The sequence below is a fragment of the Canis lupus genome, chromosome 34 (assembly GCF_011100685.1).
Source record: "Canis lupus familiaris isolate Mischka breed German Shepherd chromosome 34, alternate assembly UU_Cfam_GSD_1.0, whole genome shotgun sequence".
NCBI lineage: Eukaryota > Metazoa > Chordata > Mammalia > Carnivora > Canidae > Canis > Canis lupus.
In genome coordinates, this window is record NC_049255.1 from 36,850,644 (window position 1) to 36,863,692 (window position 13,049).

A 13,049-nucleotide genomic window follows, 5' to 3' on the forward strand; every position below is an offset into this window, starting at 1 on the left:
GGGATTGATCAGGCTTCCTATGCAGCAGGGAGTCTGCTTCTCCGTCTCTCTCTACCCCCCTCTTTCCCCTCTTCATTTTTTTTCTCTCAAATAAATAAAATCTTTTAAAATTAAATAAAACATTAAAAAATAATGTTACAACTTCTGTTTCAAACCTTTGATTAAGGAGTTCAGACTACTTTCATTTAATTTTATAATGTGTCCTCATAACCCCTCTTATGAATTCAGTGAGAACTAGATTTTAGAGTACATTCACTTTTGTAAGGAGGCCGCTAAATGTTTTTCTGTTTCTAAGGGGAAAAAAATAGACATTTAATAACATTTATTGAGCACATATTCTGTATCAGGTACTGTTCTAGTTGCTGGGGAGACAGTGAGCCAAACAGACATCTTTGCCCTTATAGAACATACATTCTCATCTGGGAGAAATGAAGTATATCCTATGGTGGTGATAAATACTATGATGAAAAATAAAGCAAAGAAGAGAAGAAATAGGAAATGAAGAGGATCACGGAGGGTGAAGAGGGGTAGGGTGGCTGCAAATTTAAATACGGTGGTAGGAGAGGGCTCACTGAAAGGCAGCCCTTGAGATGATTGAGTGAGCTGTGCAGATGTCTAGGGAAAATGTTTCCTGGACAGAAGGGCAGCAAACTGGAAAGGCCCTGAGTTGGGAGTAGACTTGATGTCCCTGTGAAACAGCAAGGAAACCAGCGTGGCTGGAGCAGAGTAAGTGAGGAGGGATCGGTAGGTGATGAAGTCAGAGTGGCAGTGGGTTTTTATGGGAGGGTGGTGGTGGTGAGCCGGTCAGATAAGGTCTTGCAGGCTTTGTGAGGACTTTGAAGTTTATTCTGAATATGGTGGGAGGCCACTGATGGGATATGAGCAGTACCGTACTGTGCTTGGTGAATACATCGTATCGGGCAAGGGCTGACACACATACCAGTTAGGACGTCATTACAGTAGCCTGATGAGAGTCGAATATATTGGACCAGGGTTCGGTACAGGATGTGCTGGCAGCCTGGATAAGGGTATGAGAGGAAGAAAGATGTCCAGTGATATCTCAGGGATATGACTTGAACAGCCTGAGGGACAAGGGACAAGAGAGACTACAGCAGGCGCAGTGGGGTTTTTTTGGTGAAAAGGGATGGAGTGGTGATGAGGGAACCATGTGGACCCCTGAGTTTGAGATGCATATTTGACGTTCAAATGGAGATATCCAAAAAGCAGTTGGATATACTGGGCTACCATTCAAGACAGCGGCTAGAGCCACACAAGTAAATCTGGGAGTAGGATATAAATGGCATTAGAATATAATATGGTACTTACCCCCGAGATATGATATGAGTGACATTTTGTCCCCAAGACAAGGAGATAGAGCAGAGATTAAACAAAGAAGAGGTGGCCATGGCCTGAGCCCTGGCGGCCTCCCGTGTTGAGAGGTGATAAGTAGCAACCGGCAAAGGTGATTGAGAAGCAGCAGCAGGTAAGTAGAATCAAGAGTATGGCCCTGGAGCCCAAGTGAATAAATATTTGATAGAGCAGTGAATAACGAAGGTCTCAGCTATAGCTCTCAGGTAAAATCAGAAAGCGCCGAGAATTGACTTCAGAGAGGAGTTTATCATTCACATGGAAAACTGTTGAATACTTGCCATTTACTGTCTACCCCAGACAGGTATTGTGGATGTCACAGGATATCACAAGACCACGTATAACCTGAAGTGGGCTGTGCAAATACAAAGTGTTATTTTAAAATTATTTTTCGTAAATGGTGATGATGGTGATGTTATCTTCTGCTTTATTAACAGAAAAGTTGTTATTGCCTTTTTTTTTTTTTTTGGAAAGTCATTGTGAAAGTGAGCATTTTCTGCAATTTATTTCTAACTGTGTTTCTAGAAGTAAATTTGTCTGTTGCGTTAGATTGATGCAACAGCACCTAACACGGGGTATTAGAATTTGCATTGGTATAATGTGGACTTCGTCTTGCTGTTATCTTTTTAGGCTGTCAATCAAGCTGGAGCAGGACCGTATAGTGAGCTTGTCCTTTGCCAGACACCAGCATCTGCCCCTGACCCTGTCTCCACTCTCTCTGTCCTGGAAGAGGAGACCCTCAATGCCTACCCTGATTCACCTTTTGTGTGCCTTGTACTGAACTGGGAAGAGCCGTGCAATAATGGATCTGAAATCCTTGCTTACAATATTGATCTTGGAGACTCTGTCATCACCGTGGGCAACACCACCACCCACGTTTTGAAAGGCCTCCTTCCAGAAACCACCTACCGGTGAGTGCAGGAAAACAGACCTAAAGTTGCATCCAACACATCAGTTCTTGGAGCTATAGACCCTTCAGGTTCTAAAGGCCAAACGAGTGAATTCAAATCATTTTTCCTTAATATATTTTAAGGGTCCTCAATGCAGATACATCTTTAAAACTCGTATTGCTCTGTCCTTTGTGAGTCAGTTACAAATCTATACAATTCCTAACCCTTGAGGGGGAATTTCACCTACTGCTTTAAGTTAGTTCTTCCCTCTTGGTCTCTTAGCAGCCACTCCTTGTACTTTTACTGTGACTCATGTCATTCTGTGGACGCCGTCTATCCTCAGCATGTACTTGGACACCTCTGAAGCAGGGCGCCACCATTCTTGTGATTCCCCAGAAGCAGACACAGCCTTACGTAGCATTTGTGATGTAGCTTTTACTCAAGGTTTTTGCAAGGGGCCAGAGGAAAAAAGTTAGATTACACATTACTGAGCAAAGCTCAATTAGCATCTGCATCCCCTGCCCGGAGTTCTTCTCCAGGAGCTAGCAACCTCCTCTTCCTCTGCTCACCCATCATCATCTTCTCCAACATGGCCTCTTAAAATTGCAAATTACTTTCCTCTGTCTCCAAGTTGCTTTCACTCCCTCAAAAGGAAAAGTGTATGATTCGTGGTTACTCAGGTATGCCCCCTTCAGAGCATCTGTTCCAGACAGTCTTGATTCAGGGTGGTGGGAAAGCAGTGCACATGGAGTAGGAGCCGCACTTCGGATTTCGAGCTTGGATCTTTTCCTGGGCTGACGGTGGCGTGGTATGATCCTGTCTCTTGGGACATCAGGCAGCAGCAGCGAGCCTCTGCACACAGTCAGCCCCAAGATCGGGAAAGTCAGCACCCATTGCACCCACAACTATTCTGTACCCACACAGTCTTTCTCGTTTTCACTTTCAGTCCATTACTCAGTCCACTACAGGAGATAGTCCATACTTGATTATAAAATAGGCTTTGCATTAGACGATTTTGCACAACTGTAGGCTAAGGGAAATGTTCTGAGCATGTTTAAATTGGCTAGGCTAAGCCCCAAAGCTCAGTAGTCAGGTGTATTAAATGCATTTTTGACTTCTGCAACTAGACTTATTTTACTTTTCTAAAACAATGATGGGGTTTTTTGTTTGTTTTTACTCTTTCATTATTTAAAAAGAAAAAAAAAAAAAAAAACACCTCTTTTGGGGACAGTACTACATAAGGCATGGGCCTGTGAAATAAAAACAGACCCAGTCTTTGCCCTCCGAGCACTCACAGGGTTGAGGGACACTTACATAGCCATAGTAGGATAGTAGGTTATCGTGACATCACAGGCTGAAAATAAAACTGTACAGAATCCTGTTGTTATTTCAGAGAGGAAGACCCAGGTTTAGAGTGGTCAGGGTGCTTTGAAGCGGGACTTGAGATAGACACTAAATAAAGAGGGCTATGACTTACTTAAATGAAGAGGCAGGCCAAGGGCATTCTTTGATTTCTAGCCTCTTTAGCCATTCTCAAAAAAACCAGTCTTGACTCTTGTTTGCTGACCTCATGCCAAGTGCCTGTTGTGTCTAGAGCACTCTAACCAGGTGCTGAGGAAATCCAGGAATGACTAAGTCCACACCTTGACCTCAGGGAATTTCCCCAGTGATGACACTCTAAGGAAACCTCACCATGAGGAAGAATGATTAAGGAAATGGCAGCCCCCCACCATCCAGAATATTGCCTGACCTAATCCCTAATCCGAGGAAGACCTCGGAAGAAGCCACACTAGTTCAGGGACTCCCAGAAAGGTTTTGTGTCCATTCTGATCCACATCCATGTCTACCCCAGAGTGAACTCACACCCTCAGGTCAGCCCTCTGAATGAATGTTTGGATCAGAAATCAGGAAAGGCCTCTTAGGGCAAGTTGTTAGCCCAAGAATTTTCCTCCTTTCAGACATCGTGTCTACCTTAAAGGTGACATAAGTGACTTTAAAATGTCAGGGCTCATGGAAGGATATGATGATAGGGTAATGCCGACTCTTCTTACTCCACACACAGTCCAGTGACTTCAAGAAAGAAATCCAGAGCTCAAAGACTTGAAGGAAGGAACAGATAATGATGAAATGGCATTTACAATGGAAATTACCAAAAATATCTCCCAGAGATGTGGTTGATTTAATGTCTAAAAGTCCCTCTCAGGGTAATTCTATTTTAGAGAGGATGAGATGTTTTAGTAATGTAGGGACTATGGAAGCATGAGTTTAGGTTTGGGTCATAAAACTTCAGGACTATTTTAAAAGTATTTAATGGATGTAGCATAAACAACTCAGTATCGATATGCAGGGCTGTTTCAATGATCCCATTTTAGACAGATTGGTTGAGACTGGAATAGCTTTAGGAAAGGTAAACTGTGTGTTCCTGCTGCCCCCCTGTCATTGCTGGCCAAGCAATAAACAAATTAGATGTTTTCTATTTAAGATATTATGGTCATTATTTATATTTAAGGTCTTTTTTTTAAAGAACTTTAGACTAGTTTCTATAGTACATAATTGGGAGCTCTTTTGTAGAAGTCTGACCAGCCCACAGTCTTGTTCTTTATATGTTTCAAACACAAAATTGCAATAATTATAATGAAATACAAAATGAGTATTTCACGTAACTAAGGGTGTAATTTTGGTGCAATCAACTTTTACCTCACCTTTTTCTGTTCCATAAATTGGTTAAAAGATAAGTGAACAGATCATGATGTTCTAGACAAAAGTGTGGAATGAAACATTTCAAGCAGGCTATGGGGTTTGGAGAAAGGACTTGTTTCTTTTGTTTGTTTGTTTATTTTTAAACTTCTGCAGTTACACTTTGTTCTCATGCTGAGTTTGTCTTTCTCTCTTTTGCCAGAACAGAAATGTGCACCTCTGTAAGCACACCCACTGCCACAGAAAGAGGTTTCAGTGGATTTGTGGCTTTTCCATTGGTGCTTACAAAAACAACCCGCTGGCTTACTGACACCCTGTATGGAATTTGATTGGAATTTACAATGCAGTTTTTAAGGGTATTACTTTTGAGCTTAGAACTGAGTTTGGAATTGTGTTTGCGTTTTGGTTTCAGGAGAAGGAAACATTATTGAAAACAGAGACATGGCTTTCTTTAGGCTCTGTGAGCAGAGAGAAAAAAATCTCCTGGTGTCACCCCTCCCAGTGTCCTGGTTTGAGTGTCTCCAGTGACCGGGCAGTGTGGTTCCAGCGTCCGCTCACCAGGGAGTCCGTTCCATATGTGAAGGCTATTGGAATACTATACACTGTATATATAGTTGTGGGTGCAATGGGTGCTGAAACTATTGTTATAGTGTTCCCATTATGTTTTGTCGAAACTTCTGTATATTTAACATCTGCTCAGTTGCCAGAGCCTCCCTTTAGTGTAGTGGTTATCACAGTGTGGTTCCTGGACCAGCAGCAGCAAACAGCAGCATCACCTAGAAACTTCCTGAAATGCAGATTGTCAGGCTCTACTCTAGACCTGCTAAGTCAGAAACTCCAAGGGTAAGGCCTGGCCCTCTGCTTTAATTAGCCCTGCAGCAGATCAGCAGATTTTGTTGCATGCTGAAGGTTAAGAACTTTTGCCTTAGAGCAGTGATTCTTGGGTGTTGGTGTATGTAAGAATCACCCAACCCACAGAAGTCTGAGCCCCATTCCTGTAGACTGTGGTTCAGTAGGACCCAGGGGGTCTAGACGTCACTATCCTATCGTGTCAGCTGTCCTCTACTTAACCATCCTCACTTCATTCACATCTGTCTTCACTAGCATGGGTTTTCTATTACCTCCTCCATCCTCTTCATCGGGTGAGTTCCGTTTCTTGACAGACTCTTTAATGAGCAGTGTCCACACCTCCAGGAAGCGTCTGGTTGGCTGGCTCAGCAGAGCAAGACTGTCACCTTACATGTTCTCCATTGAGCAGTTAGTAAAGTTGCCTAAGATTACTTTTTTTGGCAACCTCATTATGTGTCTGACTCATACCGAGCTACCTGACCACTAAAACTGAGATTTGTTCATTATGCCCATTTATGCTCCTTGTGCTGGGTAAAACAGAGATGAAAATAACATGTATTGAGTCCTTACTGTATGTCAGGCACTCCATTAGCCTGCCAAAAAATGAATCATAAATCATTTCATTATAACAAGATGAGGTGGGCTGCGTTAGGAGACAAATTCTAAGTTGTTCAAAAGTAGCAGATTGGAGTCAAACAGCTTGACTGCGGTCCTGGGTCTCTCACTTACTGTCTCTGTGACCTTTGGCAAGTTAGTTACATTCGCTCTGTGCCTCAGTTTTCTGATCTGTAAAAAGGGGATAATAACTTCAGCCACCTTGAAGCATGTGTTTTTAGATAAGATTCCAGGCACCTCATGTGGGACCTGATGCACAGTAAGTCACACTCAATAAATGATCTGTTGCTAACATTGGTGGGGAAGAAATGAGCCGCCAAGTGGGTTGTGACCAAATTATAGGTCTGGGGAAATCTGGTGTTATTTCTTAAGCAGTGGGAGACCTTGAAAGTTTGGTTTCCTGTCAAAAGGAAGTCTAAGTGCCTGGTGTTGGATGACAGCACGGGTACCCCAGGAGCCATCCAGGATGCCCTCTCCTGAGTCCCATTGCCCCAACTGCGTCATTTCCCCCAGAGACTTCCTGTCTTTCAGCTATTATTTTATATTCCTTTGGAAGTTATCTGATGATTATTCCCTTCTTTCATATTTTTTGTCCTAGATGATTAGATGGTAGGTTGGGGGGGTGGGGGTGGTATAAAAAGTCCATCTTTTGCTCTTAGGCCTCTCCTCCCTCAACTCTTCCCAGCTGTCCTCACTGCTCCTCACCCTCACGCTGGAGACACCCTGAGTACGGGGATGGCTAAATAGGATTGAGAAGTCAGCTTCCCTAGTTGAGGAAGCTTCATTTGGGAAGTCATTCTTCTTTTAACATACGGAGCGTCAGAAATTTGAGCGTGTGTGTGTGTGTGTGTGTGTGTGTGTGTAAATAAAGTGCATTGTGGAAGGCTGTGATCTTTTCTTTTTTAAAAAAAACTTTTGGGGGACGTCTGGGTGAGCATCAGTGGTTGAGCATCTACCTTCGGCTCAGGGCATGATCCTGGGGTCCCGGGATCGGTTCCCATATTGGGCTCCCTGCATGGAGCCTGCTGCTCCCTCTGCCTCTTTGTCTCTGCCTCTCTGTCTCTCATGAATAAATAAAATCTTTAAAAAAAAAAAAAAAAAAAGAAAATAAATAAGAATCATTTTTTTAAAAGATTGATTTATTTTAGAGCAAGAAAGCATGAGGAGGGGGGCAGAGGGAGTGAGAGAAAGAAACTCAAGCAGACTCCACGCTGAGTGTGGAGCCTCACGCGGGGCTGGATCTCCCCACCTGAGCTGACAGAAGTCACGTTTAACTGACTGAGCCACCCAGGGCCTCTGGAAGGCTGTGATCTTCTGAAGCAGGAATATACTTAGTATCTACAATTAGTAGTAGTAGTAGATATGTTAATAGTGGATTTTCAATCAAAAGCTATAAAAATATGCTTCATTAAGAAGCCTATTGAATATATTTGATCAGTATTATCGGTGTACTGATGGGTATCGCAGACTGCTAGGCACTTGAGGTTTTTCACATCAGCCTGGCCAAGATAGAGTTTCTCAAGAGTTATATATCATTTCCCTTCATTGTTGAGCTAAATTCCATTTCCTGTATACTTAATTTGTAGAGTTTAAGATTTCAGAAACTGATACAATGCATTCAAAAAAAAAAAAAAAAAGCCAAACCTGGAGATATGATCCGATCTAAATTTCAAGATTAACATGTTACTTCAGCTAAAGAGAAAACTTTTCGAGTTTGGGTTTGGGGTAGACTTTAATAAATCTAATAAAACTTGAAAGTAGATTTTTTTCTGAAGTGAATTCTTGGCATTGTTCCTCAGGTCAGTGTTTGTTTTGCTCATTAGGCTTGAGTGACCTCTCCCTGAATTAGGAAGTTATTTTGACCCCCAAACAAACAGCAACTATCATAGTCCTTGTTCAGCTTTCTCAGCTTCCTAGACTCAGAGTATGTAATATTTTTACCAGAATACAAGAAGACATGGCCTTATTTCTTTTTTCTTTTCTTTTTTTTTTTTTTTAAGTTTTATTTTTAAGTAATCTCTGGACCCAGTGTAGGGCTCAAACTTACAACCCTGAAGTCAAGACCTATACGCTGAGTAGACTGAGCCAACCAAGTGCCCTGTGGCCTCCTTTCATTTTATCAGTTCCTCAGTTGTATTTCAGTTTCAAGTTTTAGCTTATCATTAGAACTAAGTAACATAGTTCAGTGCATCAGCTACACAGAAAAATGTTTCTCATGCATTTTTACTGAAGCAAAATGTGTTGTATAAAAATGTAGATAAAAAAGTTGAGATCTTTTAAAATGTGAGTGGTTGACTCTGAGGCCAAAAGTTGTTTAAATAATGTGAAAACACATTTTTTAACTGTTATAGATGCCCACTTTATTGGCAAACAGTTGTGGAACCGAAAGCATGATCTGAATTAAAATTACCTTTTGATTGGATTAGAAACTGTGTGTGGTTCTAGTTATGCTAGGAGGAGAGTATATGTGCCAGAATAGACGAAAAGACTTGGAGCCTAAGAAAAGACAAAGTTCACAGCAGATCTGACCTCCATCTGTTGTGTAGGTCAGTGCACATGGCTGAACCTCTCCAGGCCTCAGTTTCTTCATTTGTAAAATGGAGCAATTCCTATCTCATGGGTTCAGCCTAGAAGTTAAGGTCACTATCATACATAGCAAATCTAGGCTTCAACACCAAGAATGACTGTGTTGAGATATTTAACCTCTTTGGGTTTAACTGCGGTTTTCTCATCTCTGAAAGCAAGAGGAGGTACCAGCTCCTGCTCCAGAGCCCGGTCCTATGAGCAGAGCCAGTTCTCAGTGTCTCTCCTTGTGGCGGTCATTAACACTTCCCCATCTGTCTCCCAGCACCATGTCTCCCCCTCACCTTCTGAGGACGCTTTACAGAGAAGCTAATCCTTTTAGGTGTTGCTGGTTCCTTCACCTAATGTGGAGGATTGGAAAACATAGGTGGTGTTGACAAATTATTCAAATTATAAAGTGAGTTTGTAGGTAATCAAGTAAAATGAGGCCGCACGTTTGCAGGCCTAGTGCAGTGCACTCCTCACGGATGCTCAGCACGTCTTCTTCCCTTGCAAAAGGAATAACAGTCTCAAAAGAAGTCATGAGAATGGCAACTCCATAAATTAGCACTTTTAGGTTCACCAAAGTACTTTTGGCCATCCTTTTCTGGTCATGTAATATAAAATTTTAAAAAATTGAAAATGCTTTTCATATACCTTATCTTTACTAAGTAATCAGATTTGTTCCTAAATGCAGCAAAGATATTACTATACCCATTTTATCAATAAGGAAACTATTACTTAAAGGTGTTAGGTAATTTCCCCAAGGTCACACCAAAGTGATAAGCAGGATTTCCAAAGAGGCTTAATAGAATCTGGGAAAAGACAGACTCTCTTTAATGGGATTTTTGCTAGACTTTATCAGAGATGAGTATTTGCTACATTCCATACAATGAGGCAGATATTTTTCTAGTTTGGGCTGAGTATGACTAGAGCTGCCAAAACCGTTTTTGTGTGCAGATTTTATACGAACATAAGTTGTAATTTCTCTTAAGACCAAGAAGCAGGGCTGCTGGGTCATGTACGTGTGTATTAAGCTTGATAAGGAGTTTCGTATTACAGCTGTTTTCCAAGGTGGCTACACCGTCTGCATTCTCACTGGCAGTATGTGAGAGTTGCAGTTGTTCTCATCCTCGCCAGGTACTGAGGTGTTTTTTTAAAATCAGTTGAATAGGGATATAGTGGTACCTCGTAGTTCTAAGTTTCATCATCTGACTCGCAGCGATGTTAACTACCTTTCCATGTGCTTATTTGCCATAAAGTGTATCCCCTTTGGTCGGAGTGTCTGTTCCAGTCTTTTGCCCATTTTTTCATTGGGTTGGTTGTTTTCTTACTATTGACTTTTAGAGGTTTTTATACATTTTGAATACAGGGCTTTTGTCAGTTATATAATTTACACATATTTCCTCCCAGTCTGTAGCTTACCTTCATTCTCCTAACAGTACAAATGGTTTAAATTTTGATGAAGTCCAATTTTTCTTTTTTTTTTTCTTTTTTCTTTCTTTTTTTTTTGTTTTTTTTTTTTTTGTTTTTTTTTTGTTTTTTGTTCTGGTTTTCAGGTTTTCACATCATAGGTAAAAACCCTTTACCTAATTTTAGGTAACAAATACTGTTTTCTTCTTAAAAGTTTTATATTTTATATTTTATGTTTAGATCTATGTTGTATCCACTCTGAAGTAAGTTTAGAATAAGATACATGGTTTTAGATCGAATTTTGTTTTCCTATTGCTAATCCAATTGTTCTAGCACTATTCGTTAAAAAGACTATTATTTCCTCCATTGAATTACTTTTGCACATTTGTCAAAAATCGATCATTCCTATTTGTGTGGATCTATTTCTGGAGTCTGTATTCTCTTATATTGATCTGTGTGTCTGTCTCTTACCAGTACCACACTGTCTTGATTACTGTAGCTTTATAGTAAGTCCTAAATCAGAAAGTGTCATTCTTTCAACTTTTTCTTACTTTTCAATTTTGTGTTTGGCAATTTTAGCTCTTTGGCCTTTCTACATAACTTTTAGAATCAACTTCTCTGGATCTACTAAGAAAAATCCTGTTAGAATATGATTAGAATTGCATTGTACCTATAGATCAATTTGGCAAGAATTAACATTTTTTTCTGTGCGGTCTTCCAATTCATGAACACATAATGTCTCTCTCTATTTAGGTTCTTCTTTAAGATTTTCAGCAGTGTCTTATAGTATTGGTTTCTTTCTTTCTTGTCTCTATGCCATTTTTCCCACCACTGGCTGGGATTTCTAGTACCTGATGTTGAGTTGGAGTGTTGAGAGTAGACATCCTCACGTGGTTCCCAATCTTAGAAATGATTCAGTCTTTGACCATTCAATACAATGTTGCCGGTAGGTATTTCTATAGACACCCTTTTCAGGTTGAGAAAATTCCCTTCTACCCTTAATTTTCAGAGAATTTTTCTATTATCAATAGAAGTTGCATTTCACCAGGTGCTTTTTCTATACCATTTGATAGGCTCGTGTGTTTTTTCTTCTTTAGTCTGTTAATCTGAAGGAATCGTGTAAGGGCTGGGGAGTGAGAGAATGCAGAAAAGAAGACGAAAAAAATGGGGGATTTTCCCCATGTACCCTGAGCATCCAGAAAACCCTTTCCCTGAGCCAGGCTTCCTTCCCCTAGAGCCCTCAGTTCGTGCAGATGTCTGCTCCCAGATTTCAGGCTGCATTGAGTCCAGTCTGGGGACAGTGGAGGGGAAACACTGGTGAACTCTCTGCTGTGCTGATTTGGTGGTAATTTACATTCTTCCCCAAACCCTTCAGCCAGGATGGACTTTTTTGGAATTTTTAAATGGCTCCTGCGTTTCTTTTGTCCCAGTTTAATGGCTGCATGGACTGTACTTGCTTCCCTTCACCTGTAATTAACCCGCCTTTGCTTCCTTCTCTACCAGCAGCAGGCATATGATTAGACTGGTTTGCTGAATTATGTAACCTGTACATTTTGAAAAATTAATGCTAATTTGAGGTCACAAGATGAATTTTAGGTATTGTAGGACCTAAGTAGTATTTTTTAGTTGAGTGTGAGCAATAATCACTATAAATGAAAAGCCCATCAAACTAAATTATAAGAATAGTTTAAATTGATATGTTTCCTAAGAATTTATCTCTGACTTTATTTTTTATGATCATGTGTTTTGGGGCCTGGGTGGAGGTTTCCCCTAGAGGCCTATCTGTGGGGCATGAAAAGGTGGAGGAGAGGCAGACCTGAGAGTGAGTGGTCTTCAGGTGAGTGGAGCTGTGGAAATGTCAGGTTATTGAGAAAACTGTCCACACCATATGGAAGAAGAGAGGAAGGCTGTTGAAGAGTTGTACTTTGTTTTTAAACCTTGAAGGAGACTCTTTTTGCTTTCCTATTTCACGTATTCTTTGTAGCCCTTCTCACTCCTAAAACTGACTTGGAGGCAATTAATTAACAGGGAACTGGAACGAAATATAATAGCATGTTTTAGGATGTCTTCCCTCTGACAATAGACTTTTTTTTTTTTTTTTTTTTTAAGTAAAGAACTAGGAGAAACCTTGGTAATTGCTTTCTTTTCGCTGTTTTTTTGAGGGGAGAATATAATCTGTTTGCCAAGCTGCCGTAGGCTTGATTTGTCCCAAATTACTTGTTTTTCTCTTTACTCCATGGTATTGTTCTAGGGGCACATACATGGAATACCCCCACACAACGTTTATTTATTTCACATGAGGAATCGCTGCTGCTTACACCTGCGATGTTTGTGTTTTGTTTTTTTTCCCTTTACCCAGGATCAGAATTCAGGCCATAAATGAAATCGGAGTTGGACCGTTTAGTCAGTTCATTAGGGCAAAGACTCGGCCATTACCACCCTTGCCTCCGAGGCTGGAATGTGCTGCAGCAGGGCCGCAGAGCCTGAAGCTGAAGTGGGGAGACAGTAACACCAAGACCCATGCAGCCGAGGACATGGTGTACACGCTGCAGCTGGAGGACAGAAATAAGAGGTGAGACGGCGGCAGGGAATGCGGGACGTTCTGTGGCTGCAGCTTGCAGAGCATCCTCACCTGTTCATTGCGCCTCTGATAAA

General features: G+C 41.1%; 1 protein-coding gene across 1 annotated transcript in view; it reads left to right on the forward strand.

Annotated features, from left to right (window-relative positions):
- FNDC3B (fibronectin type III domain containing 3B) overlaps positions 1–13,049 on the forward strand; it is a 339,739-nt gene that overhangs the window by 299,136 nt on the left and 27,554 nt on the right. Inside the window, exons 22-23 of the mRNA XM_038583908.1 lie at positions 1,999–2,279; positions 12,754–12,966. Of these exons, the coding sequence (XP_038439836.1) occupies positions 1,999–2,279; positions 12,754–12,966 (494 nt within the window). The remainder of the gene's footprint in view (positions 1–1,998; positions 2,280–12,753; positions 12,967–13,049) is intronic.